Source organism: Dermacentor silvarum, chromosome 5 (genome assembly GCF_013339745.2).
Source record: "Dermacentor silvarum isolate Dsil-2018 chromosome 5, BIME_Dsil_1.4, whole genome shotgun sequence".
Classification (NCBI taxonomy): Eukaryota; Metazoa; Arthropoda; class Arachnida; order Ixodida; family Ixodidae; genus Dermacentor; species Dermacentor silvarum.
In genome coordinates this window covers 16,781,551-16,809,360 of record NC_051158.1, presented here as the reverse complement: position 1 = coordinate 16,809,360, position 27,810 = coordinate 16,781,551, and the positions used below count along the sequence as shown (strand labels likewise).

The following is a 27,810-nucleotide window of genomic DNA, read 5'->3' as shown; positions in this document are numbered from 1 at the left end:
CAGTCTTTTCTTTATCTGGCTCATGCATGGGAATCTGCCAATATCCGGAGCGCAAGTCGAGGCTCGAGAAATACTCGGCACCTTGTAAGGTATCCAAAGCATCGTCAATACGAGGCATTGGATAAACATCCTTACGGGTAATTTTGTTGAGCGCCCTATAATCGATGCAAAAGCGCACAGAACCATCCTTTTTTTTTTAACAAGCACAACAGGAGAAGACCAAGGGCTTGCTGAAGGCCTTATAATGTTGCGTGTCAGCATGTCGTTCACTTGTTCTTCTATAACTTTTCGCTCCGAAGGTGACACACGGTACGGGCGACGGCGAATGATGCGAGAGCCGTCTGTTTCAATTCGATGAGTAGTTACAGTGGTCTGACCCAGGCCTCGCGAAGAAACGTCAAAACAAGCTTCATGCTTCATTAAAATGGTGAGGAGTGCATTGGTCTGGGCCGGATTGAGATCTGCACTCAAGGTGGCCTTAATAGCACCAGTGTGGCCTTCTGCGGGCGTACAATACGCGGAAGATGTGGCAGGCGAAACACTGACGACACATACCGGCGCAGCCGTACTACTCTCCGTGGCGGTCGTCGCGCCCGGTTTGTTTCTACTGCGGTATTCGCGGCCACATTTCTCGCTACTGCCGTCGGCGTCAGCAGGATGAACGACGGGGCTATGCTACCTTTGAGCGAGACAGCGCACCTAGGTTGGTTTACTACGTTCCCGGGCGTCACCCAGGTGACAGGCGCGGCTACGCCAACTTTGAGCGAGACAGGACACCTGGACCAGATTCCTCCGTTCCCGGACCGTACACAACCTCCTCTGGTCGCTCTCCTTCACCTACCCAGCACCTCCACCACTTGTGAGACGTTGACCGATGCGATGCCTTTATTTCCGAGCAGTCGCCCGAGTCAGAGACGAAGCACCGCACGAGACAAAAGATGATGATGTGTCGTATGTACAGACGACGACGACGATATGCACAAATAGCGCTCACACAAGATGATGAGTCGTTTGTACAGATGACGACGACGATATGCGCAAAATGCGCTCACAGTATTGAAAACCTAGAGGCTGTCGTGTTTCTACACAGTATCAGTCGGAAGAATTATTCTAGCGTGTTCGTGCTCCGAGATATCCGACTCCAAATTTCAATTGCACTGCGCAGAGTTATCGACTCGACGCGAGAGCGGTTTATGCTTTGCGTTGCTGTGGAAGGGAGGCATTTTGGACATGTTTAGGGCATTGACATCTTGATGGGTGAAGTGTTGTCATGAGATTTGTGCATGACAACACCAAAGTTAAAGCGGCAGTATGAAATATTCGTTAGCATAGCTAAAAAGGTTTCTGCTGTTGATGGTGCAGTTGTTGCTTTTGATTTCAATAAAGCTTACAATACTTGTAAATCAGCAGTCACTTTATTTGCGTAGCCCAAACAAGGATCATGCCCGGTCGTCTAGTCACCATTACGCACGCGCACTGGCCTCCGGCTTCTCCGCTCGCGCCATTATCTCGGCATGGCAGCTGCCGCCATCTTTACAGGCTGCGCGGTCGCGTGTTACGACAGCGGTTACGGGTTCTTCGATTTTTTTTTTTTCGCCAGCCGTGAGGGGAAGGGGGGCAGTTATTATCTTTGCCAATGCCTCCGCCGCGTTGTCAGACTAAACGCTGCACCCAACAGCCGCGTCACATCAGGGAGGAGCTTTGCGCTGATCCTCACTCTCTTGCATGCGTAATCATGCGAACGACAATTAAAATTTGGAGTTGGATATATCGGAGCATAGACATGCTAGACGAATTCTTCCAAGTGAAACTGTGCAGAAACACGACTGCCTCTAACTTTTGAATACAAACATACACACTTACTGCAGTCAATAAAAAGTTAATTATTCAATTTTAGTTAATTCGGTTGCTGACAGCGATAATTATCTCACTTTGTGTCCCCCTGGCCACACAACTTATTTGCGCAGGTGGTCTTCACGTGCCTCCCAGTGCCTAATTTTAAGAAAACCATAAAGCTTAATTTTGAACACCCGGTATATCAGCCTGTATTGTTTCTTAAAATAAAATTTGGGATGGTCTGTCGCAGGTTCGTTATAAATGCGTAAGCACGGGTCCGGCTTTGGAGTTCTGTTGGGACACCTTGATTTCCTTAAGAAGATTCTTTGTGTTCGGCTGAGACACCTTCGTTTCAACGCGGCAACCACTACGCTAGTTGTTTACGATATGCGAATCACCGCGTGTGAAGACTCACGACGCCACCTACAAGAAGAACGATGTAGCGTAGTAGCCGTGAGCGCGAGCCAGCGTCTTCATGTTTTGTTTCCCACGCGACGTCATCCTTTTACACAAGGCGCGCATCTGCTCCCATTTCTCTAACCACGCGACGCCATCCTAGGCCCGCGCGCTGGCGTTGGCCGCTGACGTCACGCTCCCCCATTTCGCAGCCCATGCTCGAGGCTTCGCCCCGCTCCGCGAGAACGCCCACTCAGATAAACGGATCCGGTGGGCTTGAGCCTCCTATGCTTAATGTACGACAATAAAACTGCGAAGTTACAATGAAAAACTTGTAGCGTACGAACGGTACTGTGCTCGTACTGGATATTGTCAACGTGTAACTGTGATCACAATGAGTGCTACAGTTAAAAAAAAAAGTTGTCTATGCGTAGTTCTTAGTTAGGCTGTTAGTTGTTATATATATATATGAACACTTCAGCGAGAGATCTCTTTCATTAAGCAGGTTGGTCGCGGAACCGATGACAGCAAATGAGGCAACCGATGACACCCCAATGGGGAACTAAGTTGATCAGGCGCGAAGGCGCTCGCGCGGACATCGGCGTGCTTGGCAAAAGGGACGTCCCCTCGTTCATTCGACGCCACCGACGGGACGACTAAGGCACCGCCGGCGCCAGGAGGTCCAAGTTGTTCATGAGAAAAAATAACTACGGCAACTTCGCGACACCACACCCCTACGGAATATAACTAAGCTTGTGAGCGAGCTAGCTTTACTTCTACATGGCTGCTACCACTGGTATTCGCGAAAAATACTTTTGAAAAATGCTGGTGGCCATATTTTTTTGCGACAGGGCCGTCCCCGTGTCAGCAGGGGGGGGGGGTCAGGACATCCGGACATCCCCCCTGGATCCGCGCCTGCTCCCCCTTTGTAATCCTCGCCAATGTCTTGAAAACTCGGGCTGGTTCCTGAAAGTCAGCTTCGCCTCATTACAGCATTGTTACGCGGTGAAGTATACACAAAGTATTACGGTGAAGCATACCAAGAGTGGGAAGGGGCAATTATCATGGGACACGGTACGTATTGCTGAATTATACAGGCTTGCACCCGCCGCCTCCTAGGACAGTACGAGCTACGATACGCCTAATAAGTGTACTGGCAAGCCTTCATAGCTATTTCGGACGTGCCCGTGGCAAGTTGAGCCCTTGGGGTCAGTAAAAGGCATGCATTTCGGACGTTTTCGCGGCCTCTAAGGAGTCTGAAAATCGGACGTTGACTGTACACAGTATATGTGAAGTAGCGGCAGCCATTTTGACAAGACAAACATTGAGCTGGTGCACTCACAAAAGTAGCAGGGCAGAAATTCTCTTTGGGAAACTTTTGTCCACTGGAGAACCGCAGGTAATTTTGTTTTGACCCTATGTGAATGCGTAGGCCAGTAGCAAAAGTTCGCCTCAGGCGCTTCAGGCTTCAGTTCACCTCAGGCGTTTGTCTCAGGCGCTACCGGACATAGCACAACGCCAACTTAGCGGCCTGAAGTATCTTTCTACTGCTTGGTAAGTTTGCACATGAGTAAATGGTTCCATGCAAGCAGTCCCTTTTCAGGCCTTTTTTGCTTCAGCTCATACATCCCACCAAACAACTTGCTGAACTAGGCTCAGTCAGAGACTGCATTCATGCCGCAATAATGCTAATGTCACATGGCACTAAAATTTGAAGCTGAGCACCCACGTTCCCTCTAAAGTATCACTGAAATGCATTCTATTGTCGATTTGCCTATAATATTTGGTCAAGGGTACCAATGTATGTAAACAAATTTAACATTATCATGAATTCAGCTTTGAAAACTTTTCAGTATATGCTGAAGCTTTCTGGTGGTTACATAATCTCTAAAACGTTGCGGACAAGGCTGGCGCATGTGTAGGAGCTTTGCAGGGCCTGTAGGACCTTTACAGGATCTGTGGTGGCGTGTGGCATAGTCCTATAAACTGCGAAGTAATTCAGGATAGCCAGCTTCAGAGGTTGTTGCTCCAAAACTGACAGCTGAATAAAATCCTTTAGGCTTTGGTTAAAACGTTCGACTAACGCCTGGGGGTAATACATTGACGAGGCGCAGTGCTTAATGCCCCTTTCTTCCAAAAAAAGTTCTCGAACAGCTCGGGCTTGAACTGCGGTCCGTTGTCAGTCACGAGCTCTTCCGGGTAGCCGTCTCGGCTAAAAACTGTTCTTAGAAAGTCTATGGCGGCTTCTGATGTGGCCGTGTCTTAAAAGCAAACTTTGGGCAATTTCGTGTAAGAGCCCACCAACGTGATGATAAACTTAGGATTCGTTGCTTCAGGCATGTTCAGTGGCCCAACAATGTCCATAGCCAACTTCTTTCCAGGGCTGTCTTGGAAAAGCAACAGCATTTTTGCAAGATGATACAAATGAAATCATTTCGCTCGATATCTTCTATATCAGGTGATGTTGTTGATACCGTAGATAACCTAGACAATGTGCCTGCCATGACATTGTCGCATCCTTTTTGATAGACAATATCGAAGTTATAGTACATCAACCTGGCAGACCATCTTGCGATACGCAATCGCTTCCTCCCATTGCCTCTTGTTGAAAGCAGGGTCAAGTGCTTGGTGGTAAGTCCTGAGAAGAAATCGTCTTCCCCAGAGGTACACATGTCAGCGTTCGCAGGCAAACAAGCACGACCGTGCCTCTTTCTCCCCGGCAGAGTACTTCCTTTCTGCAGCTGTAATTGACCTTGATGCAAAAACAATCGTCCGCAGCTCTTCTCCAGCTGGCTGCTGTAAGACAGCGCCCAGGGCTGTGTCAGAAGCACCTGTTGCCACTACTGGGAGCGTCGGGTCGAACAGATGGATTACTTCACATGACAACAAAGAGCGTTTGACCTGCTCAAAGCTCATTTGTGCATCGTCATTCCAGTTGAATGTTTGTCCTTGACGTAGTAGTTTCCTGAGGGGTTCCACCACCTCGGCGTAATGTGGCACAAAACGACAGTAATACCCGGCGAGTCCCAGGAATGAGCGAAGTACTGTCACGTCCTTTGGCACAGGCGCGCCTTCAATAGCTTACCACCTTCGAATGAACAGGAGTAAGGCGTCCGCTGGACCCACTCCCCCATTCTAGTACACTCTAGCAAAAGTATGTTTTTTTGCATAACCCAAGCTTTAGCTGGTGCCTTTCAGTCACCAGCTCAACTGAAATTTCAGAAACAAGACGCGATAAATACGTGAACAGAAACTAAATTCAATTATGGGGTTTTACATGCCCAAACCACGATCTTATTATGAGGCACGCCGTAGTGGGGGACTCCGGAAATTTGGACCACCTGGGGTTCTTTAACGTGCACCTAAATCTAAGTACATGGGTGTTTTCGCATTTCGCCCGAAATTCGAAATGCGGCCACCGTGGCCGGGAATTCGATCCCGCGACCTCGTGCTCAGCAGCCCAACACCATAGCCACTGAGCAACCACGGCGGGTGAGATGCGAAAACTTGTCGTGCAGTCTGGCTGGCAGCAGTGTCGGTGATTGTACGCTGATCTGAAGACAGCTGAGTGCGTCGCTTGAATAAGAAGTTGAAGGTTCCGTATGACATCAAGTCCCAAAAGCAATGTGCCGCGTTCTAGCACGTAAAACAGAACACACGCTTACGTCGTTAACGCCGACGTCCACGTGAATTTCCTTTCCTGGCGTGTCGTCGAGGCCCAGGGGCAGAACGATAACAGCATTCGTCGCTTCCGACGCTTCTATTTTTCCGCCGTCATCCCGACGATTGTACTTGCTTTTCGACTGGCACACTGAAGCGAAATGACCTATCTTCTTGCATTTTCGTCACCTTGCGTTATTGGCAGGGCAGTTCCGCGCGTTGGCGCGATACGCATTCAAATCACAGCGATAGCATGCAGCCTACGACGCACCTGAAGTCCTGACGGCAGTTGCACTTGCCGGCTTATCAATGGCCTGGTGCATCGCTGTTTCAGCACTGAACTCTTTCAGGTCGCCTTGCGTCTGCTCTATGTGTCCCGTTATTTCAGCCGCTTGACTGAGCGTCAAGCCGGAGTATTCAAACAAAAGGCGCTCACGTATCTACTGCGATGCTGCTCCTTCCAAAAACTGGTGACACACCACCTTTTCGGTTCCGTCGCCGAAGTTGCAGCATGCGGCCAGCTCACGTATAGGCAACGGAGTAATCCTCCATGAGGTCCCCCGGCAGTTGTGGACGCTTTCGAAAATAGTGCCGCTGCATCAATTCGTTCGCCGTCGTGGCGAAATGCTTGTCTAGCACTCAAGTGCCTCTTTAAAAACGTCGGTGCCGTCTTCTTTGACGTCCTTGCTGCTGTGTGCGTTGTATGGCACCAGACTGTATATAGTACACCTGCTGACCCTCCAGGCCAAGTGCGTTGAGCAGTATCGCTTTGCAGCGCTTCTTCGACAGCTCCTCTCCGCTGAGGGTTTCCAAGTAGTTGAGAAACGCTCGCTTCCATTGCCTCCAGGGCACGCTTGCAGGGTCTGGCATATAGCAAGGAATGGTGGGGGCGTGTTGCAGTTGAACATGGCGGCCGCAGTCCTTCTTAGTTAATCCTCGTCGCCATTTATGTTGTATGGCGAAGAAAATGCCATATGGAAAAGGCGCGAAAGAAGTCATGGACGGCAAACTGCTATATATATTTCGCCTTTATTTTCAAGCCCTCAGTTGCAAGTTTGTGCTTGAAACGTCCGTTTAGCATTATTCGTCCTCTAATTACTGTCAACAAAGGATCAAGTCAGAATTCTAACTTTAGATAGCTCGAACTTGTAGGGCTTTATCAACTGAGTTCAGAATCAGCAACGCCCGCATTTGTTTGGAGCTGTTACTGATTTTTGCTGACCTCGATCTGCCATTCTAAATATAAAAACTTCTTGAGCGAGTGTTAGAGATTGATCATAAAAAAACTCATAATTCCTCTACAGTTGGAACGCAATTAAGGTACTTGAAGAGCAACTTAAGTCGTGAGAAAACAAGTGGTTGAGATGAGCGAAATATTTGTAAAAGTGCTTAGCGTTAAAAAAATTCCAATCTGGGCGAGAAGGAGAGCACGGTGCTGAGTGGGAAAAACACGCTGGAGCTGACATGCGGCACAATGTTTCCTGTGGTCCACTCGAAGCATTGGTGTCACTGCACTCCTAAAGCACGGATACCATTTTTAAAACATAGCCACAAACCAATAAACAATTTTCAGACAACAGAAAATGCGGTACTTACATCAACGATTACATTCGCAAAATTTCACGCTACTATTTTACCGAGGTACGAAATCCGCTTTGACGTTATTATAAAATTTATACCAACATTAAAAAGTACACCAGAGGTGTAGGCTATACTGTCAACGTCTCTAAATACCAGCGGGGCATCAAAATTGTGTCTCCTCGGTGAGGTAAAAAGATGTTCCATTGCATGGGGTGCTTTAGTATTGGTGTTGTTGTCAGGTATATATACCTAAGCGCTTTCGCTAAGGTTCGTTTCTAGAAAAGAAAATTGAGGAAGAGATGTGCAAGCTGCCTTTCACGCGAGAGCTGCCTTCAGCGAAAGAGTACGCGTATGGTTAGCTTAACGAAAGGGGAGCCCACCTGTTCACCAAGAGCTAGTTATGCGTTACCATACGCAGGGGCGTTTAAATCTCTCTGCTCGATGTTTAGGACTGTTCGATGGAAAAAAGCAAGAGCGAAGCGTGTCGTGTTAATACGCTTGCACCACCTGCCTGTCGTAAAATGACGCTCGTGGTTGTCGTGAACGGAGACTTTAGAAACGGTGGGGAATCAAATAATGTATAAATTTCCAGCTGCTTACGCGCTCCTATCAAACAAATAGACAAGAAAAAAAGTATGGCTTGCGATTAGGCGAGCGGATTTTGCGTGTGTTGCTTTCTCACTTCTCTAAGCGCGTGCGGTCGCCTGAAAGAGCTCGCTAGTATGAGGCTTGTGGCAGTCGCGTTTTTCGTGACGACTGTCACCTACGATGCAAATACACTTTCTGTTCCTCAGAGGAGAACAGGTGAGGTGACAGTACAATATCTTTCTGGCAGTATATGTGCAGTTTACATATGTGTTACCTTATCATGAACAGGTACAGCCTTATTGTAATAGGAATATTTCGCTGATATTATCGATACGAGCAAATATCGATCAAACATCGAAGGGTCGACTGGGGCTCAGGATCGCACGGGCGAAACAGATGCAGACTTGCTGATGGAAATATTCGTCTCTATTGGATGGAATGATATCTACAATTTTGCCACCAGTCCTGATCACTGAATGCATGCAGACTACTTTTGGTGCAAGTGGCAACGTGGAGAAATCTTCGAAAAGATGGTACGCATGCGTGTTTTACCGGCTAGTCCTGGTGGCTCCGGACTTCGATCGTGGAACTGTGCATTTCGCTTACCACAGTGGTGTGGTGCACGTAGAAAGTTAAGGTAAGGTGCGCTTTGGTTCTCAAATGTCCCACAGCGCAGAAGAGGTTGGCATGGCATCAGTGCGTCCGAGGAGGTGTAATAGTTGCAATTTAGGAGTTGCTGTATTTGATGTAATGTCATTCTCCAAGTTGATTAGGGTCAGAAGACACGAAAAGGGTCAAAGTCAAGCAAAAGCTTGTCACAGTGAAGCACGGATACTGGCAAAGGTCTCGCAATATTCTTGGTAGATAATCGAATACCGAACCGAAGGAGCAGGTGCAACAGCGTGTGTTAATTGTATATATAGCGCTCGTCGAACAAATTCACAAAAACACCACAAAGATGCACAGATGTTCATACTATCGCTCAGATTTGTAGTTTATCGGAGCAGCTTGACTGTGGCTAAGTATGGCAAACCAGTTCGAGACCTTACGGAGCCTCGCAGGTATGCGTGGAAACATGTCAGAAGCGTGTAACAAAGAGCATGCTTTAGTTGTATTTTTCGGAACCAACGTGTAAGCGATCATGTTTTCATAGACATCATCTGACGGCAGGTTTATGAATACCTATCTTTTTCAATCAATGCATTATCACATAATCTGTCGACGTTCTCGAACTTTCAAATACGTTTCGTTGTTCTCGTGTCATAAAATTCATCACACTATTTCATAATCGTTACATCGACGAACACCTCCTAATCTCATTACACTGTGCTGACATCGACCGTGTTTTATAAAGCGTGTTGAACGCGTTTGCTTGGTTTTCGTTCATGAGGTATACACGCATTGCTAATATTCGAAACTTTGAAATAATCAGTCGAACGGCGTAGTATCTGTTTCGTCTTTCTAATGGAATTGTCACTATTCCTAAATACAGATATTCTTCGTGTAGTTCACGAATACTTCAAAATATCAACTGTGCAAAATAAACATAAAATTGAAGCAACATTACCATAATGTTTCCCCGTGGACCTAGGCATAAAACACAGAACTTGCGTAGAGGAGCAGGCTGTGTCGTTCAGGAAGCCAGACTTAAACAGCTTTACAGAGAATATTCGCAAAAGTCTTGCGCATGCTAAAGAAGACAGAGAGGAGGATGAATGAAAGGCAGGAAGGTACAGGGGCAAGGGGAAAAAGAACAAAATAATTACAAGAAAGGAAAGTTAATGAAAAGCAAAAATCATCATCCACCGGACATATGATTTTCCTATGCATGAAGCTGCATAGGAAAATCATACGAGTTTCTCAGAAATAATGCTTCGCAGTTGAATAAAAATTTGTCCTGGTCCGTTATAGCTTTGGGCTACAGCCTGCAGTTGTTGCAGCTACAGTTGATGACGATTTTTCCCATTCATGAACTTTTCTCCACCTTGTGGGCTTTTGCAGAACTGATTTACCATGAGAAAGTTCAATGTTGATATTTCCAACGTAATGAAAGTTCTCTGCTCCGTATCACAGGCGCTCGCTCAGTCCTTCAGAAATCGCAAAAGTACTTTTGTGACCTGAAGCTGTGATGTGCGAGTTAATTTTCCCAAGATCTTGACAAACAGCTCATGTGTTCCTAATGCTCAGTTTTGAGTTTAAGTTAACGTTTCGTAAAGTGCATTGTAATGACAAAATATTACCAATGTTACTACTACTACAGTTTCAACATCGTTTTATACTGACTACATTAGGAAACGCCTGCTCATTATTCAAAAAGTATTCCATTGGGTTCGTATTCGATTGGTTCAGACAAATGCCTATTCGCAACCCTGTTATAAATTATACCCCAGTCAAAAAAAACCCATTGAGTCCAGTTGGATTTTTCAATGGGACCCAACTGGTGCTGGTTCCAATTGGATATCATCGGAGGCCCAAGTTCCAATTGGGTTCCACGAGAAGTTCAGTTGGTTCCAATTGGGCATCATGAAAAGTCCAGTTGGTTCCAATTGGACATCACTGGAGCTTGGTATGCCAGTTGGTCCCAACTGGACCCAATTGGAAGTCACTGAGTAATCTCATGTACGAAACAGCAGAATAGTTGATAATAATAATATAACAATTATATTGTTAGTTTTAAAGTAAAAGATCTTTGTATATTGGTGTGATCAATGGCGAAAAGCATTTAGCTTTCTGTGAAGTTAAAAATCTATCTTGAAATTTTACGAATTTCTCATGAACCACTGGCACCACTTGGTCAACCAAATTTTGCTCACATATATAGCGCCTGACATGCATCTCCCATAGTAAGTGGTCAGTGTTGGTATATATTCAATGAAGATAATTGCCGTAGTGTGTTCATGCATGAGTATGTTTATCGAAAGGAGTTTCAAGTATATCCATGCCATATCAATTAAGGTTAAGGCCTATCTAGGCTTTTGTTTTCCTTTCCTTCATTTTTATTGTTGGTCACAGCGAGCCCAGGTCAGAGACCAATTGGGTCCAATTGTGATAAAAAAAACCCAATTGGTCCAATTGGACCTGTTGGATTTTTCCAATGGGTGTCCCAAAACACAATTGGAAATATCCAATTGGTTCCAATTGGAAATTTCCAACTGGTTTGAGGAACTTTTTTTTTGACTGGGACTTCCTTTTCCATCAGCAGGAAAGAAAGCTCTAGGTCCCGGAGAATGCGCTCCAGGTGAAGAGTACACCTGCGTCAGTGGAGACTGTGGAGAGAAAACCTGCGCAGATGCTGCAGACACCAACAAGATCTGCGCAAGGACCTGCATCACGGGCTGCTTTTGTGCCCCGGGCTTGTTCCGTCGTCCCTCGGACCACAGATGCGTTTCGAAGGAGCAGTGCAACATTACCAAGGTGTCCATCGCAGAGGCCTCTTCCCTGCGATGAAGCGGTGGCAATACTGCTGATGCTTCATTTACCCACGACGGGGTGCATACGGCTTTCTTTATAAAATTATGGTTTCCACCAACAAACGTTCTAGAGCTCTTCGTTGTGTCATGCGACCGTAATAGTAGAACAAGCATACTTCTATGCATGCATTCTCATCGTTACACGTATTTTCCCAATGCTCGTAGAGATATACGTTTAATGAATGCGGAGTTCACAGTTCACTTAAATATGTGAAAACACGAAATTACCAGAACGCGCTGATGAGGTTTGGATTTTCGCGACAATTTTGGAAATATATATTGAGGCTGACAAAACTACATCAAGAATTTTCGAGTTTTTATTTGTGCAACATTGCTGCAGAATATTAGGGCTTTAAGAAACACACTATGCAAACAGTGCTGGTCAAAAATACTAAACAGAATACAGTTTTGCCTCGTTCGAGCGTACGCAACTGCTAACCTTGCGCTCGTTATATGCAAATCAATCTTCTCAACAGAACTGTCCGGTGTTTGATGAAGTTGTCCGCAGCCGCATGTGAAACACACAGTATGATTGGTGTAATGACGTGCAAGAAGAAAATAAGCCGTTTCGGCTATTTTCGTATACACGTTAGTAAATACTAAGCGTACTCCTCCTCATTGCATACAGGGCACTAAACGTGTGAACAAGGGACCCTGCTTTTTCATATCGCTGAAGCAGGTGTTCAGAAGGACACGGTTTGATGTAAACACTACGCACATACAGCTCTCGCTTGTGAGAAACAGGTCTATCGCCCCGTTTGCCAGGGTGCACAACCGATAAAGTGGTGCTGCTATCAATTATTATTACTTCATGAGGAGGATACTCAGCCGTCAGGCATTGAGCCGCGCTATCCTTTATCATTCAAATCACCGAGAATAGCTGCATCATCAGAAGAATTTCATTTCTGTGCACAACTTTTGTTAACCCCTTCATTGCCGACGACGAGATAACTCATCACAACAAGCGTCCTCTGGCGCCGATGACGAGTCACCGATGACAAGTTAGGTCGTCGTGAAAATTTGTCAATTTTTGCAAGAAATAGTCTAGAAATTTGCAAAAAATTAGAAAAATGCTGCAAAATATGCAGGTCGTGAGGAAATTCCACACTTCTAAAACATTTTTTGCGGAGAATTTGTCACGGCAGTTAAGGGGTTAAGGCCTTCCTGATAGCTTTTAACAAAGAAATAGATAGGTGGCTAAGCTGGAGTTAATTGGTCTCTTCATGTTTCGCACAGTTTGCATCATAAAAGTTAAGAAAGAATGGCCTGCAAGATGGAAGCCCCCCCCCCCCCCCCCAAAAAAAAAAAAAAAAAAAAAAAAAAGCTGGAACGTTTTCGGAACATGTGTGATCCCAGGCATACTGGATAAATATTTGTATACAGAAATGAAACAGCAGAGCTCTCATGTGTTTTCCTTCCAACTTAAACTTGTTTCTTTTCTAACGGCGCGCGCTTTCAGAAGAATAACGACAGTTCTGTCATTGCACGCACAAAGGGAAACCCAGCTATCAACCTCAGTGAGAGTGGGCAGGTGCGACACGATTCTCGTAATCTATAGGAACCCTGATGTTTTCCCAACGCCACCGCCCCTTGGGACACATGATGTACATGAACGAACAGAAAGCGTTGATAAATAGAAAAACGGGTTCACGGCGTGTGTATGACAACCGATAACCGGGGCCATCTCTATTGGCAGCAGAAATCGTGCAAATAGTGTATAAATACCACCTAATGCGTTATGCCGATGAATCGACACGGTGAAAGCAGCAGTAACCATGAGAACCTCCCTCCTCTTGTCCGTTCTGGTCATCATCGTCGGATGCACAGTTGCCCAGCGAGGTAAGTTGTATTAGTGACACGTCTATTTTTCTGTTTGACAACGAGATGCAGCTGTTAAAAACGTCACTGTAATCGCTTTATACGACACTGACTCACGCATGCTTATTTGTTGAATCTCTCCTGCTCTGCTGTAAGAATAAAACAGTTGAAGTTTAGCGCCCGACCTATCGTTGCCTACTTTTCTTTCTAAGTTTTTGTTTTCCTGTTAGCGCAACCATGTATTCCTCAGATCTCAATCAACCCGCCCAGCAACAAGTTATACTCAATCCCTTTCCCCCTGTGGATCTCTTCTTTTCGTCTCCTCTCCCGCAAAGTCACGTGGTCCCTTTTTAGCAAAGTTCGACAACGACGGCGAAGGGTCCGCATAAACAGCTTCGCTGTACAATAATCTGAGTATCTCCAAGCGACGGCAAACAACATTACCTTGGCTCTGTCCAGTGCATATATTTAAAGTTTGGTGCATAATAGTTGGGACAGCCTGTATATAGTATATTTTGCATTCCTTTTGATTTGTGAGCATCTGTTGTTGTTTCTCTTAGTTATATGCAGCTCTGCATCTGCTAGAAATTCACTGGAACGGAAATTCTGACTAGCTAGTTATTCATGATCGTCTAATAGCAGTGCTTAAAGCAAGGGACGTATCATAGAGTAGACATACACAAAGCTAAATTTCACGTGATTTCTTACTTCTCAGAGAGCGAACATTTAGGGTCGAGACAGCACGCGGAGCACAGTTTACACAATTAGCAGGAATGTCTCTTCCTCGTCCATGAAAAAGAAAGATGAGTTGATCATACATTGCTCACCAAGTTTGCGGAAAGGGAAGGCGAAAATACCTGATGTTGTCACCTTTTCTGCTCTCGTTGTATATGCTCCCTTGAAAAATATGACACGTACCCGCAAAGTGGCATTGCTAATGTTCTGACATCTCTAAGAGGAGCACGGTGCTTCTATTTCGTCGACAGTTACAGAGGTATCTGTTCGATAGTGCATTTACTCAGCTTTATGACAGTATGTTCACGAAATATCATTTTGTAACGTTCTTTCCTATCCACGTAGGATGGCAAATAGCGCCGCTTCGATGTGGTCCTGGAGAAGTTTTCAAGTTCTGCGAGAGCAGCTCCTGTGGTGAAGAAAAGTGCGATGCACGAGGTCCTCGACCCTGTACAGCTGATTGCCAAACCAGATGCTTCTGCAAGAGTGGCTACTACCGGCGACGTACCGACGACAAATGTGTACTGCTGAGCGAATGTTAGGCCTCTTTGTGAGACCAACGCTACTACTCTTTCAAGATATACGTGAATTCTAAATTGAGAGCGATGAATAAAACTTGCTCTGTTGAAATCGTGTGCAGTGAGTGATTTTTTATGCTCAAAATCACGTGAAAACAAACACGTTTATGCAGGTAAAGCCGCACGAAAGAGCAACTGCACGTAATTTGCTGCAGGTTTATTTTATTGCGATAGCAATTATATGGACACTCAAAAGCAGATTTCTGCCGTCGGCGTCGCCGTCCCCGTCGCCGTCGCCGTCGCCGTGAGGTTCCGTATGACGTCATTTGGAGAAGAAATCGTCGCCGCGCGCCGAACGCTGTATGTGCGAGTGAAAGGGTGCGAGGGGCGCGTCTTTCACGGGGAGTGAACGCACGGCGGAGAACAAACGCGCGTTCTGCGCCGTGCTCGCTTAAGGGCTGCAGAAGTAGGCGTCTCTGTTCTCCTTCACAATCACCATGTATGTAGAGCAAACGCGCCTTCTTCCAACGAGCGAGAGGCCGTGGGGGAGGGGGAGGGAAGGGAGGCGACGTTTAGCTGCGGCACGCAGTGCCTATTTATATCAGAGGCTCCGGCAACAGTCACCAACGACGCACGCATTTTGAGCGAACGCGGACAAAACGCCGATGGCGTCGACAACAGTTTTGCGTGTTGTCGATGCTGCTGCATGTCCAAGTTTATACAGCTTATAAAGCTAATATCATTACTCCGTATAGCTCTCTACAAGTTTGCTATCGCAATTGATGCTTCGCCTTTCAGGTGAAACTGCGACAACTTTTTATTTCATCATTAGGAGCTGTCTTTTGCAGACTAAGGCTTAAACTAAAATGTGGTGTTATGAATTCAGAACTCTAGTAGTGATGTTTTCTGACATTGGAAGCAATGTACCGAAGAACTTGAATGCCCTACATAAGAACGATATCGACGACAAATTTCTAAGGCTTGCACGTGTATATGAAGGGTACGCACTTTAAACCCATTGTTCTGATGAACTATTGTAATTGCGTTTGGTGAATTATCTCAGAGCTTTCCACTGTTATGGCCTCATTCATTGAACATTAAGGGCAGAGTTTTATTCCCAAATAAATACAGGAAACATTATACCAATTGAGAAACCATGATATGCAACTTATTGCTCTAAATATTCTGTTTACAACACGGCGAATGCCATGCGGCGACGCTGAACGGGTGAAATTTGCCTGGAGTGTCCATATAATTGCTGTCACACTAAAGAGAGAGAGTGAGAGAGCGAACTAGAGTGATTCGGAGAGTGAGCGAGAAAGAAGAGTAAAGAGAGCGAACGAACGTTTTTATTTCCGATGTACATGTCACCAACCTTCCAAGAACACTGTCGATAGAGGCAGAGTAGGTTTCTTTGGCTCCGAAGAAGAAAAAAATGGCTGAGGTTTAACTCTTGTAAACATAGTTGTCACGAGCGAAAGGTCTGTTTAGTTTGGTTTTGGAAAGACTATGCACACAGTGTTTTATTAAAGTTAGGCTTTATTGCAAATCTGATGGTGTGTCTCTTTGTGCTTCTTGAATGGTGACGAAGACGGTCTTTGCTTGAGATTTCACAGCCTGCCGTCTAGCTATATCTACCGGATAATTGGATTCAGCCTGTCGCTCGCACTGAAGCGAACGCACAGACGGCCCAGCCGGCGTGCCATGGCGAGACTGAGCATTGGCGTTCCAGTTAACTTTGTGCTTCAATGCATAAAGCGACGTTTTGTTAAGAAACTAACTGGAACGCCAATGCATTTCTCCGCAAAGTTCGGGAATTAATATCTCGAAACTGGTGTCATCCCGAGAATTCGTTCCAAGTGGATCCGCCTTGCGAACTCCACGGCTACAATTTGTAAATTGCAATATGGGCCATCAGGTAATGAGTTAAAAACTTAATTGGTGAATTTATGTTAATTATTCGATTATGCATTTCAATTTCTTGTGCAAATAATGTCCGCCTCTTCGAGTAGACCAGTGCATGCACTAGAATTGTGCTATCTGCCACAGGCAGCCTTTAAGAATTTTTGAAAGTGTTCGCTGAAACACCCTGTATATATTCAGTAGAGCTATATATATATATATATATATATATATATATATATATATATATATATATATATATATATATGCATAATAAAACAATGACTGCGGCTTATAGTCCGGAGAATACGGTATATCTTTTTTGAAGTGCTGCGCGGCAGCTTTTGCAGGATATAACTGTCCCAGCTGATAGACTTCTGAAAGTTGCTGGTATGGAATGAAAGAACTTCAGTGATGCAAAAAAATTGGAAGACGCTTAAGCTTCGCCTTTAAGAGTGGAACGCGATAGCATTCAAAGATTCCCGAATGCTTGTCAGGCTTCCCGGCAACTGCAGCTTTCTTTTTTTTCCCCCACCTTCGACTCTGCCGTTTTACGCTTCCGAGGAGGCGAGCGCCACCTGGATGGTGTTTATACAAGTAACATGCCCGGACGCGCCGCTGTATGTATGGCAGAAATGCTGGAAAAGGGGTTTGTGTATTCAAATTACAATCCGACGTTATCATGCCTGTCGGTTGAGGTTTAGTCGTATTTTGCGAACTTTAGGATTTTTCGGTCCTATTTTACTTTGAGAAATCCAATTAGTTCACTAACGCCTCTGCGCCATGCGGAGGGCCGGCGTGGTTTGGTTTGACTTTCTCCGCCACGGACGCCGGCGCTTACGCCGCCACCGACGCCGGATTTGCAGTGACTTCTGTTAAAAACATGCTTCTGTTGCTTTGACTGGAAGAAAGCTAAGAGTGTTGCGCTGCTAAGCACGAGGCCACGGCGGCCGCATGTCGACTGGGGCGAAATGCAAGAACGCCCGTATCCTGTGCATTAATTGGGGGCACGTTAAAGAGCCCCTGGTGGTGAAGATTAACCGGGAGTCTCCCACTACGACGTGCCTAATAATCAAATCGTGGCTGGCACGTAAAACCTGAAAATTTAACTTATAAAGCTACAGAAGAAAGATTAGCTGAAAAAAAAAAACACTCTTGCTAGTAGTATTTCTATTCAGTTCTTTGATCTCATTTTGTGCCTTGTGCCGAAAGCCCTATAGCGTTTTCATCCCAAGGTAATTTATAATCGACGTCGTTTAGTGGGCGGAGAGGTACACTTTTTGAAACGCGTTAATATAACATGAAACGTCATACATCGAGATTGACAAATAGGCGTTTCCAATCATTGAGGACACTGCGTGTGATACACAAAGGCATCCATTGCGCAAACAACATTGTTTCAGAACGATCAGGTGAGGGGAAATCTTTCGGTGTGTAGGGAGTGCATTAGTTTCGAAAACATTATATAATGACTTAAGGGCCCCTTGAAGTGCCATGAGATTTAAATTAATTTTTAATTACAACCGATGGAAAGTGAAAAAGAAAACTTAATAAAGAAGCCGAATGGAGTTTTCGACAACACATGGAAGGCTTTTCTAACGAATTGCCAAACGAAGACGTTGGAGACAGCGTATGTTTCTTCTGACCTCTTTATTGACAATCATATCAGCAAAATATAGACACAAATCATCTGAAGATCTTTTGTGTGTCATCGAAAGCACTAAACGTGATATGCGCTAAGCAGCAGGTGGCAAAAAAAATTGACAGTTACCTAGGCTAGTATATTGCATGGATTCCGCTCGCTTGATTTTATTTCATTTTCTTTATCCACCTGTTCATAACTGGTTGTTTCCGATGATAGCGTGGGCTGTACACAGCGCCTCTCGGACCATTGGCGAAGACTAAGGAATAGTATAAGGACAGTATCGTTAAATTGTGTCAGCCCTAGCCTCGATGTGTTGCGATGTATGGACGTTTGCGAAATGTTAACAAGCACCATGCTTATTGGCGTCACCAAGCTGACCAATACAGATTATAGTTGTTAACACTCGGATTGTCCTAGATTAATCTTGGTCTAGTTCTTCTATATATGGCGGAAATATTTCTCGCAAATTATTGATTCTTAGAAGAAAAATTGAACCAGCATGGTTTAAATCAGGACTGTCGTGAAAAGCCCAGCAGCGAAGCAAGCAAAATAAATGAAGGATCTTTCGGTCCCTTGCAAAACTGATGCCTTGAGGCAGTGGTTTTACTCCATCTGTCTTATGGACGCGCTCTTGCGTGGACGCAGTAGAAGGCAGCCTTGGCTGCAAATCTATTTGACTTGGTTGTTGCGGCGCTCTGTACTAACCGAACCCAGTCTCTTTTGACAGCTTCGATGTCCTCCTCCGGAATGGCCTCGTAGAATCCAAAGGCTTCAAAAATCAGACCTGAAATAGTTTCCTGATGATTAAGCGACCACTCAAAAACTTAAAAAAAGAAAGAAAATGAAAAGAAAGAACGCAGCATTAAAAATGTCACAGTTTCGCCCTAAGGGCGAAGCAATGAATGCGATAGCAACACAGCAATGTCATACGAAGTAAGGTGAGCGGCTTTGGTAGCAATATGAATCGTAGTAAACATGAGCTGATTAAGTAAGCAGGTGTGCTGCGGCGTAAGTAGACCGACATGAAGAGAGACTGGATGACCACGAGAAGGCGCGTGTGAAACGGTGGTGTTGATGAGAAGCGCTGCCCGTGGGCAGCGCGTGCGAAGGGACACACCTGTAGCGCTGCACTGCCGATCCGGGCAGCATTGCATGTGTAGCGTGCGTTGGAAAATGTGGCCCGACTATTACTAACTGTGGTGTGAGTGCGCACAAACAAACGTGAATAGATCACACTGAATGACTGCAGACAACGACTGTCAAAACGCTGGCAGCAAGCGCATATACGCCGCAGCGGGCGAAGGTACGTGCGGCCTATCGCTTCAACGGAAACCGAGTGGCGAATGCACAGCGCATAAAGGTCAGAGCCGTGTGGAGATAAGAGACGGTGCGGGCCAGCGACGCGCGCGGTTGTTGGCAGAGTAGAAGTGCGCCCCCCCCCCCCCCCCCCGCTCTCTCCGGCGCTCGCTTCCCGCTTCCTTGCTTGCGCGTGTCAGATTGAGTGCGTTCGCTCTCCGTGACAGCGTGCGTGTCCGCACGCTTCCGCTCGGGCATACGGCGCACGGCGAAGATTTTATCTATACGGAACCTCACGGCGACGGCGACGCCGACGGCAGAAATCCGGTGGAAGTGTCCATATAATTGCTATCGCAATAAAATGAAAAAAAAAATGTCACAGTTTCGCCCTAAGGGCGAAGCAATGAATGCGATAGCAACACAGCAATGTCATACGAAGTAAGGTGAGCGGCTTTGGTAACAATATGAATTGTAGTAAACATGAGCTGATTAAGTAAGCAGGTGTGCTGCGGCGTAAGTAGACCGACATGAAGAGAGACTCGATGACCACGAGAAGGCGCGTGTGAAACGGTGGTGTTGATGAGAAGCGCTTCCCGTGGGCAGCGCGCGTGCGAAGGGACACACCTGTAGCGCTGCACTGCCGATCCGGGCAGCATTACATGTGTAGCGTGCGTTGGAAAATGTGACCCGACTATTACTAACTGAATGAACAAGCGTGGTGTGAGCGCGCACAAACAAACATGAAGAGATCACACTGAATGACTGCAGACAACGACGGTCAAAACGCTGGCAGCAAGCATACGCCGCTGCGGGCGAAGGTACGTGCGGTCTATCGCTTCAACAGGAACTGAGCCGCGAATGCACGGCTCATAAAGGTCAGAGCCGTGTGGAGATAAGAGACGGTGCGGCGAGCGACGAGCGCGGTTGTTGGCAGAAGAAAAGTGCGCCCCCCCCCCCCGCTTCCTCCGGCGCTGGCTTCCCGCTTCCTTGCTTGCGCGCGGGAGAGATAAGAGACCGTACGGCCGAGCGACGAGCGCGGTTGTTGGCACAGCAGAAGTGCCCCCCCCCCCCCCCCCCCCCCCCGGCTCCCTCCGGCGCTGGCTTCCCGCTTCGTTGCTTGCGCCTGGGGGATTGAGTGCGTTCGCTCTCCGTGATAGCGTGCGTCCCAGCACGCTTGCGCTCGGGCATACGGCGCGCGGTGAAGATTTTATCTACACGGAACCTCACGGCGACGGCGACGGCGACGACGACGACGACGGCGACGGCGACGGCTACGGCGACGGCGACGGCGACGCCGACGGCAGAAATCCGGTTGAAGTGTCCATATAATTGCTATCGCAATAAAATGTCAGTCCACATAAATATAAGGCGTCTTTATCATTTTACGAGAAGCAACTGGCAGTAAGACTTCATTTAGCTTCAAGTGTTTTGATATCAACGCTTCGGGAATTCACTGGAAATCAAAATAAACAAACTTATCGATTCATATTACAAATACAGTGAACAGAACGCCGATCGAAATGATGTTGTGAAAGGGTTAAATGTTTCGGCTTCCACACGGAAGCCTTGCTCACTCGATTCAAGTGCTTCTGCCTGACGTCGTATCGCAGTGATGCCAACTTCCTGAGGCCCAGATATCCCCATAGAATCACTCCTCGAAAATCCTTAGCTTGCCTGAGAAATCTGTAGGTTCAAATAGCTATGACTTTTCAAGAATCGACCGTCCACCCTTAATATAAAGCTTAATAATGACAGTACTGTATAGCGCGAAAAAAAAAAGACAAAGCTACAAAACTCATGGCATGCTCTAGTAATTTGTAGCTTTCTTATGCTACCAAAACGGTTACAAATTACATAAATTTGTCCAAATTTCTATGGATACGTCATTGCTCACGCGCTTGAAGTTGCGGCCGTGTATGCGTGCCTTCAATTTTCGCGAGAGGGCATGTATTATTAATGGGGGGCCCACATTTCTGTACGCTAAATTTTCCAGAATAAAGCATTAATAATACTAATATATTGCTATACCTTTTTTTGTGCTGAGGCTGGTGAAACTGACCGGCATGCGTTCAGGACCAATACAATATACAATCACCTAGATACCACATATCGTCAGGTGAATCATTCATATAGATTAAATCCAGGTACAAGGTTTTGAATAATTTTCTTCCTGAGCAGTACATTATTCGCTGCGGAGCATTTCTAACCGCCCACTTTAATGCATTGATTGGAGCTTGATAAAAAAGTTACTGCCATTCAGCTCAACAATCTGAGAGGCTACGACTTGTATTCCAGTCCGCGGTCGGCGCTCTGAACAAGTGAGACAAAGTGTACATAAGGAGATTACCGTGACCAACGGTGTTCGACCAGATGTAGAATCAACATGGGAAACAGTAATCAGCTATTTTACATTCCATATATAGCTGCCAATTTCATTTGCATATTTCCAGAAGCCGCATTTTGAAACTATCTAATTTTGATTTATTATCATATCCACCTGTCAAGTGGCTGATTCCGGCGACAACGGTGGCATCCCAGCCAACAACAAAGGGCGAAATAGTGACCATTAGAATGTATATTTACAAAATATGTCCCGAGATGTATAAATACCTCGTTGGAGTCTGCATGTTTTAAAAATTCCTAGATATTGTCACAGAGCCTCCAAATCCACGAGTTGGTTCAGAAAACCGTAGAGCTAAAGATAAATTCTTAGAATTAGCATCGCTGTCATTTTGTGACGCCTTTCTCTCTAGCTTAGTGCGGGCTATCTAAGGGGAGGCAGAATTTTGAAGAACCGAGCTGCCATCCCAAGCTTTTAAAACAAAATCGCCAGGATGCAAGTTCAATATGAAGACACGGAATGCGCCTTCCCTACTTTTAGGGAAGATACTTTGAAGTTTCACACTCACTCATTTTTTTTTGAGCTCAGAAAGAGTGGGCTAAAGGCATTCTAGCGTTATAATCTCATAAATTGGTGGTTGCACCTGCGAAAGATAAGTGTATATAGAAACTGGTTGCCTTGAATTGAATTAGTTGATTTCAGTGTTCAGAAAATTAAAAAAATGTCACAGTTTCGCCCTAAGGGCGAAGCAATGAATGCGATAGCAACACAGCAATGTCATACGAAGTAAGGTGAGCGGCTTTGGTAACAATATGAATTGTAGTAAACATGAGCTGATTAAGTAAGCAGGTGTGCTGCGGCGTAAGTAGACCGACATGAAGAGAGACTCGATGACCACGAGAAGGCGCGTGTGAAACGGTGGTGTTGATGAGAAGCGCTTCCCGTGGGCAGCGCGCGTGCGAAGGGACACACCTGTAGCGCTGCACTGCCGATCCGGGCAGCATTACATGTGTAGCGTGCGTTGGAAAATGTGACCCGACTATTACTAACTGAATGAACAAGCGTGGTGTGAGCGCGCACAAACAAACATGAAGAGATCACACTGAATGACTGCAGACAACGACGGTCAAAACGCTGGCAGCAAGCATACGCCGCTGCGGGCGAAGGTACGTGCGGTCTATCGCTTCAACAGGAACTGAGCCGCGAATGCACGGCTCATAAAGGTCAGAGCCGTGTGGAGATAAGAGACGGTGCGGCGAGCGACGAGCGCGGTTGTTGGCAGAAGAAAAGTGCGCCCCCCCCCCCCCCCCCCCGCTTCCTCCGGCGCTGGCTTCCCGCTTCCTTGCTTGCGCGCGGGAGAGATAAGAGACCGTGCGGCCGAGCGACGAGCGCGGTTGTTGGCACAGCAGAAGTGCCCCCCCCGGCTCCCTCCGGCGCTGGCTTCCCGCTTCGTTGCTTGCGCCTGGGGGATTGAGTGCGTTCGCTCTCCGTGATAGCGTGCGTCCCAGCACGCTTGCGCTCGGGCATACGGCGCGCGGTGAAGATTTTATCTATACGGAACCTCACGGCGACGGCGACGCCGACGGCAGAAATCCGGTTGAAGTGTCCATATAATTGCTATCGCAATAAAATTTCTCACCGACAAACACTTCCACTGTTGGGAACGGCCATTCGCTTTGAAAGACGTGACATGCGATAGTTTCCAGGCCAGCTTCTGCGACGAGCGCTCGCACCTCAGCTTCTATTTTATCCAGCTGGCCGTCGAAGTCGAACTTGTACTGGAGTGAAAATAGCGGTCTTGGGTCCTGGGAAAGCAAAATTTGGTATCATAAGTATGCATAAAAACATGCCCTATTCACCATTTCTGTTTGAACAGATGCACTTATAATGCTTTACGTGCATAAGGAAAGAATTCTTGTAGCCTGCAAGAACGAAACTATAGAATATTGTACAATATGAGTCGTGTGCCGGAAGTGATAGAAATGCTGGCGGATATGAGTAACATTTATTTTCACAAAGTCGCTCAAGTCACTAATGTGTGAGCAATCTTCTTGGGTAATTGTCTGAAGTCATTTTTAGGTAGCTTTAGGGATATGTAGGTGATGGTGCTGGTGAAACTTCTTTTTTGGGCCAATTTATCGTAAACTACTTTTGCACAAAATACTAGGATACTAGTATGCAGCATCCATCTTGTACACACACAATAACTTGCATTGTTAGCCTCAAGTCATTTAAAATCGCGGCACTAAATATTCCTTATGACTTCGCACTGCTGGCGTTAGTCAAATGAAAGTAAATGTTCACCTGATCTGATGATGTGCTCGAAATCACTGTGTTCCTGACCCCGCCGGATGCATGGTCTAAGATAATTAGAAGACCGCAGCGCCCCGCGAGCCTCATGTGCAATGAAGAAAAGAATAACAAAGGTGGCAAATGAGGGTCCCTTAAAGAAGACGACGCGTGACTAGAAAAAAAAAAAACGAAAAGAAGACAAGAACGAGAGGTGTGGGAGGCGACATGTCAGCACGGGCCGCACGGGCAAGATGGCGCCTGGTGCCTTTTTATTATTGTTTCTTTTTAATAGTGGAGCTGTTTAAGCCGACCGTCAGCCCGTGAAGCGTGTACAAAAAACCTCGCTGAACAATGACGTCACCATGCGTTGCCTAGCAGCCATCTCGCGGAACGGCGTGTACTTCATCTCTCCGTGCCGTGCACATGTTGCCTTGACATTGGACGTTAAGGAGAGGGAAGGAGATCATGCGCGCGGCGCGCGCTATGCTCGGGAGAGAGAAAGAAAAAGATGACAGAGAGAGAGAGAGAAAGAAATGTAGCAGCACCAACGAGGCAACGCGCAGTGCTGCTGCCTACACCGTCCGCGTTTCCCCGTTTCACCGCGTTCGCGCCGAATGCGCGCGGTGAAGCTGACTGCAGCAGGCGCCTCTGGCGGCGGCTCGGCAAGTTTCGACCAGCCACGCCCCGGCAAGTGTGGAGGCGTAGCTTGGCCATGACGTCAGCGGGGAGATAAAGCTCGGAGCCGCCGGGACGGCGGCAAAACTCTCGTTGACTCTGTGGCGAGTACAAGTAGCCTTGACATGGGATGACCAAAGAAGATCCGGACACCCGAAGAAGAAGCCGCTCATCTTGAAGTGCGTCGCGCGGCCAAGCGAGAATCTGTGCGTCGGCGATGAGCCGATTCGGAATACCGTGCCTAGCAGTACTTAGCATTTCCTAGCAAAATAGCCAAGCCTACTAAAACCTGCAAGAAGCTATGTCAATCACCAGCTCCGCTGTTTACTCCAGCCTTGCACCCCAAGCGTGGGCAGCTTGCACCCCTAGTGCAAGCTGCCCACGCTTTTTTTTTTGCTTGGCTGGCCACGCTGCATAACGTCGGTATGGAATTAAAAAAATTTTATAGGTTCATTTCATGCAGATTTTGCAGAAGCAACTTATACAATCTATGGTCCATGAGCCATCGTTCATGATCTTAAGGTTGGTCGCTTCTCAACTTCGCACTCCTAAGTACACTTTCGTGGACTTTGTCCAACGGTATGTACAATGTATGTGGTGGGAATCCGCTGCAGCCGAAGAAGTGGACCACGTGCGACACTGGAGATTGTCTTGATATGGTTGACCCTATATGCAAGTGAGGTATGGTGTAACAGGCGCCCCGGCCCTAATTTTTCGGAGATAGACTTCCTCCACCCAAGACAGATTGTGGAAAGGGGAGCAGACACGTGGGAGATGTGGGTACGTGTGTCCCACCGGAGGACAAATTTTCGGGCAGTGCCCGGGCCTGGTGCCGGGATCGCAGTGCTTCCTCTCAGCCGCAGTGTAGCTTCCCGATAACCTGTGGCATCTCTCTCAGCTGGGAGGAGACGTGGGTGGCGTTTTGACGACCAGACTGGCACTGCGGGGCCTGATCATTAGAGGTCATGCGAACGTCGCTGCTCGGACTTCACCACCCAACAGGAGAAACACACGACTGGTTAACTTTTTTCCCTCCCACTCCGTTTCAGCACAACCCGAACACTGTTATTAGCACTTAGAACTTGTCAGCATGGCGCTGGGCTCACGAGTTTGTGCTAAAGTCCCCGCACTTTGTAGCCTGCACAGTGTTTCAATTTGAATTTTGGCACCTTGCCTTTCCATGGAAACAGTGCAAATGCACTCCACTTTTCTTTAATGCAACGTTTCTAAAACGGGCTCGCGATAATCTTCAACGCGAAATAATAGAAGCGTAATTTATCAAGTTGGGAGGAAGTATAGTTGCTTCAGCACGGCTTCGCTATCACTACTGAAAAAGGAAGTCGAATTTTTAACAGTTCTTTTGTGATATTGTGGAGATGTGCGTGTATATGTGGTTTATGTGGTGCTTACATACGATATGCTGTGCATAAATATCTCGGTTCATACATATATGTGGTTTTCAGAGAATAAGCATTCAATTGTACGCCAGCGCTTGTCCTGTTTTCATGTGTTATCCTTCTGTCCTCGTCTTTATCGTGCTGGAAATTTCAAGATTCTTCTGAAAGAGTTCAGCTGTCATTCAGCTGGGTACCTCGTCAGCCACGCCGCCCATAATTTGGATGAGTAAATATATGAACATCCTTTCCAAAACTGGAGCTCTTCAGCTTCAATCCAGTTGGCAGAATAAGCGTATATTTTTTGCCCACCACATAGAGCGAAATTTTGCACTCCAGCTTTCACACTTTCCGTCAAGACAAAGAAAGCGTCTGGTCACAATTGTTATGCCACTCCAGCGGCCGTGGTTATGCGATGTCGACGATATGGAAGTGACTGTGAAGTGGTTGCAGTAGTGATTAGCCATAATTTTTGCTTGAAGCTGAGTTCATAACAGCGAAATAAAAAGCCAGGAACGTGTTCCTGTGACACATCACGAAGCTACGTCGTACTTCTGCATGCGAAGAGTCAATGAAAATATGTGGGGGTTGAATGTTTCGTCTCATATCACGAAGAATATATGTCCTAATGACGATTATATTCTAGAAATAAATTTTAAGGCTGCTACGGTAGCAAAAGTAAATAAAACCGCTTTGTTCAATTACTATTGTGTGAAATATTTGTGCAAAACAAAGTATATACACTCACAGGAATCACTTGTCGCCATCTTTCCATCAAGTGCACTTGCAGCCAGACATCTGTGAAGATGTTCCAAACGGACGAGAATATCACGCACTCCCCTGACGCGGGCGCCAGCATCTTGGAAAGGTCCGCGTAGGCTTTTCGCTGATCCTTGACGAAATGGAACCACAGGAATGAGTATATGCGGTCGAAGCAGCCATACTTGCCGATCAGTTGTTGCACGTCTTGGCCACCAAAGTCGAACACGTCAAACGTGACGTTGTCGTGGTGCCTGTAGCGCTTAGCGAAATCGATCATCAGCGGCGATTGGTCGACGGCAACTAACGTTGCGCAAGGCATGGAGCGAGATGCGAGGAAATCTCTTGTGAACGTCCCCGGTCCACAACCGATGTCCAAATGTTGGTGGTGTTTGGCAGGCGTCTCAAGAAATGTGATTCGGTGAAGCGCACATGAGCCTTCTTTTATGGAAAGATCCTCGAGAGTGGTATACGTATGCGCATGAATGAGATCCGTGGGGCCGAAATGTTGGTTCCCGAACATTTTTAGCAAGAGAGCCCAGTAGTGTGGAGTAAGCTCCAAGATGTTCAGTGCGCCAAATGGCTTTCTCGGACTACCGAGGAAAAGTTTCTTTAACTGCGCAGAAAATCGCCTGCCAAGAGATTATTTCGTTGACCTGGAAACATCTAAAAATACCCACATAGTTGAATCGCTGTTCTGTGAGTGGGCGGCTGTTGAACACAGCAACTCTTATATACGTCTTCTGGCTGAACGCCGAGAAGTATTCTGTGTCAACTGCGTTGTGCCGCTATCTTTCTTCCGCCTAAGCGTCGTCCTACTCGTGTTACGCGTACTAGTTAGTTGAGGACTAGCTCTTGCGGGTTTTATCAGTTCCTGCCTGAAGGGTGGAAGGGGGAGGGCGGG

The 27,810-nt window shown here is 46.6% G+C and overlaps 2 protein-coding genes across 3 annotated transcripts; one reads left to right on the top strand and one right to left on the bottom strand.

Annotated features, from left to right (window-relative positions):
• Positions 1–8,109: 8,109 nt before the first annotated feature.
• LOC119452315 (von Willebrand factor-like) lies at positions 8,110–11,581 on the top strand. 2 transcript variants are annotated; one of them, XM_049667086.1, is made up of 2 exons: positions 8,110–8,277; positions 11,264–11,581. In XM_049667086.1, the coding sequence occupies exons 1-2, from the start codon at positions 8,196–8,198 to the stop codon at positions 11,506–11,508; spliced, it is 327 nt and encodes a 108-aa protein (XP_049523043.1). In that variant the 5' UTR covers positions 8,110–8,195; the 3' UTR covers positions 11,509–11,581. The 2 variants fall into 2 exon arrangements, with proteins under 2 accessions (XP_049523043.1, XP_037570469.1); XM_037714541.2 differs by having other exon boundaries at positions 11,261–11,581.
• A 6,556-nt stretch (positions 11,582–18,137) lies between these two features.
• Positions 18,138–27,607, bottom strand: LOC119452959 (uncharacterized). The gene is made up of 3 exons (XM_037714920.2): positions 26,896–27,607; positions 23,426–23,591; positions 18,138–18,933 (listed from the first exon to the last, which is right to left on the bottom strand). The coding sequence occupies exons 1-3, from the start codon at positions 27,427–27,429 to the stop codon at positions 18,767–18,769; spliced, it is 867 nt and encodes a 288-aa protein (XP_037570848.1). The 5' UTR covers positions 27,430–27,607; the 3' UTR covers positions 18,138–18,766.
• Positions 27,608–27,810: the final 203 nt, after the last annotated feature.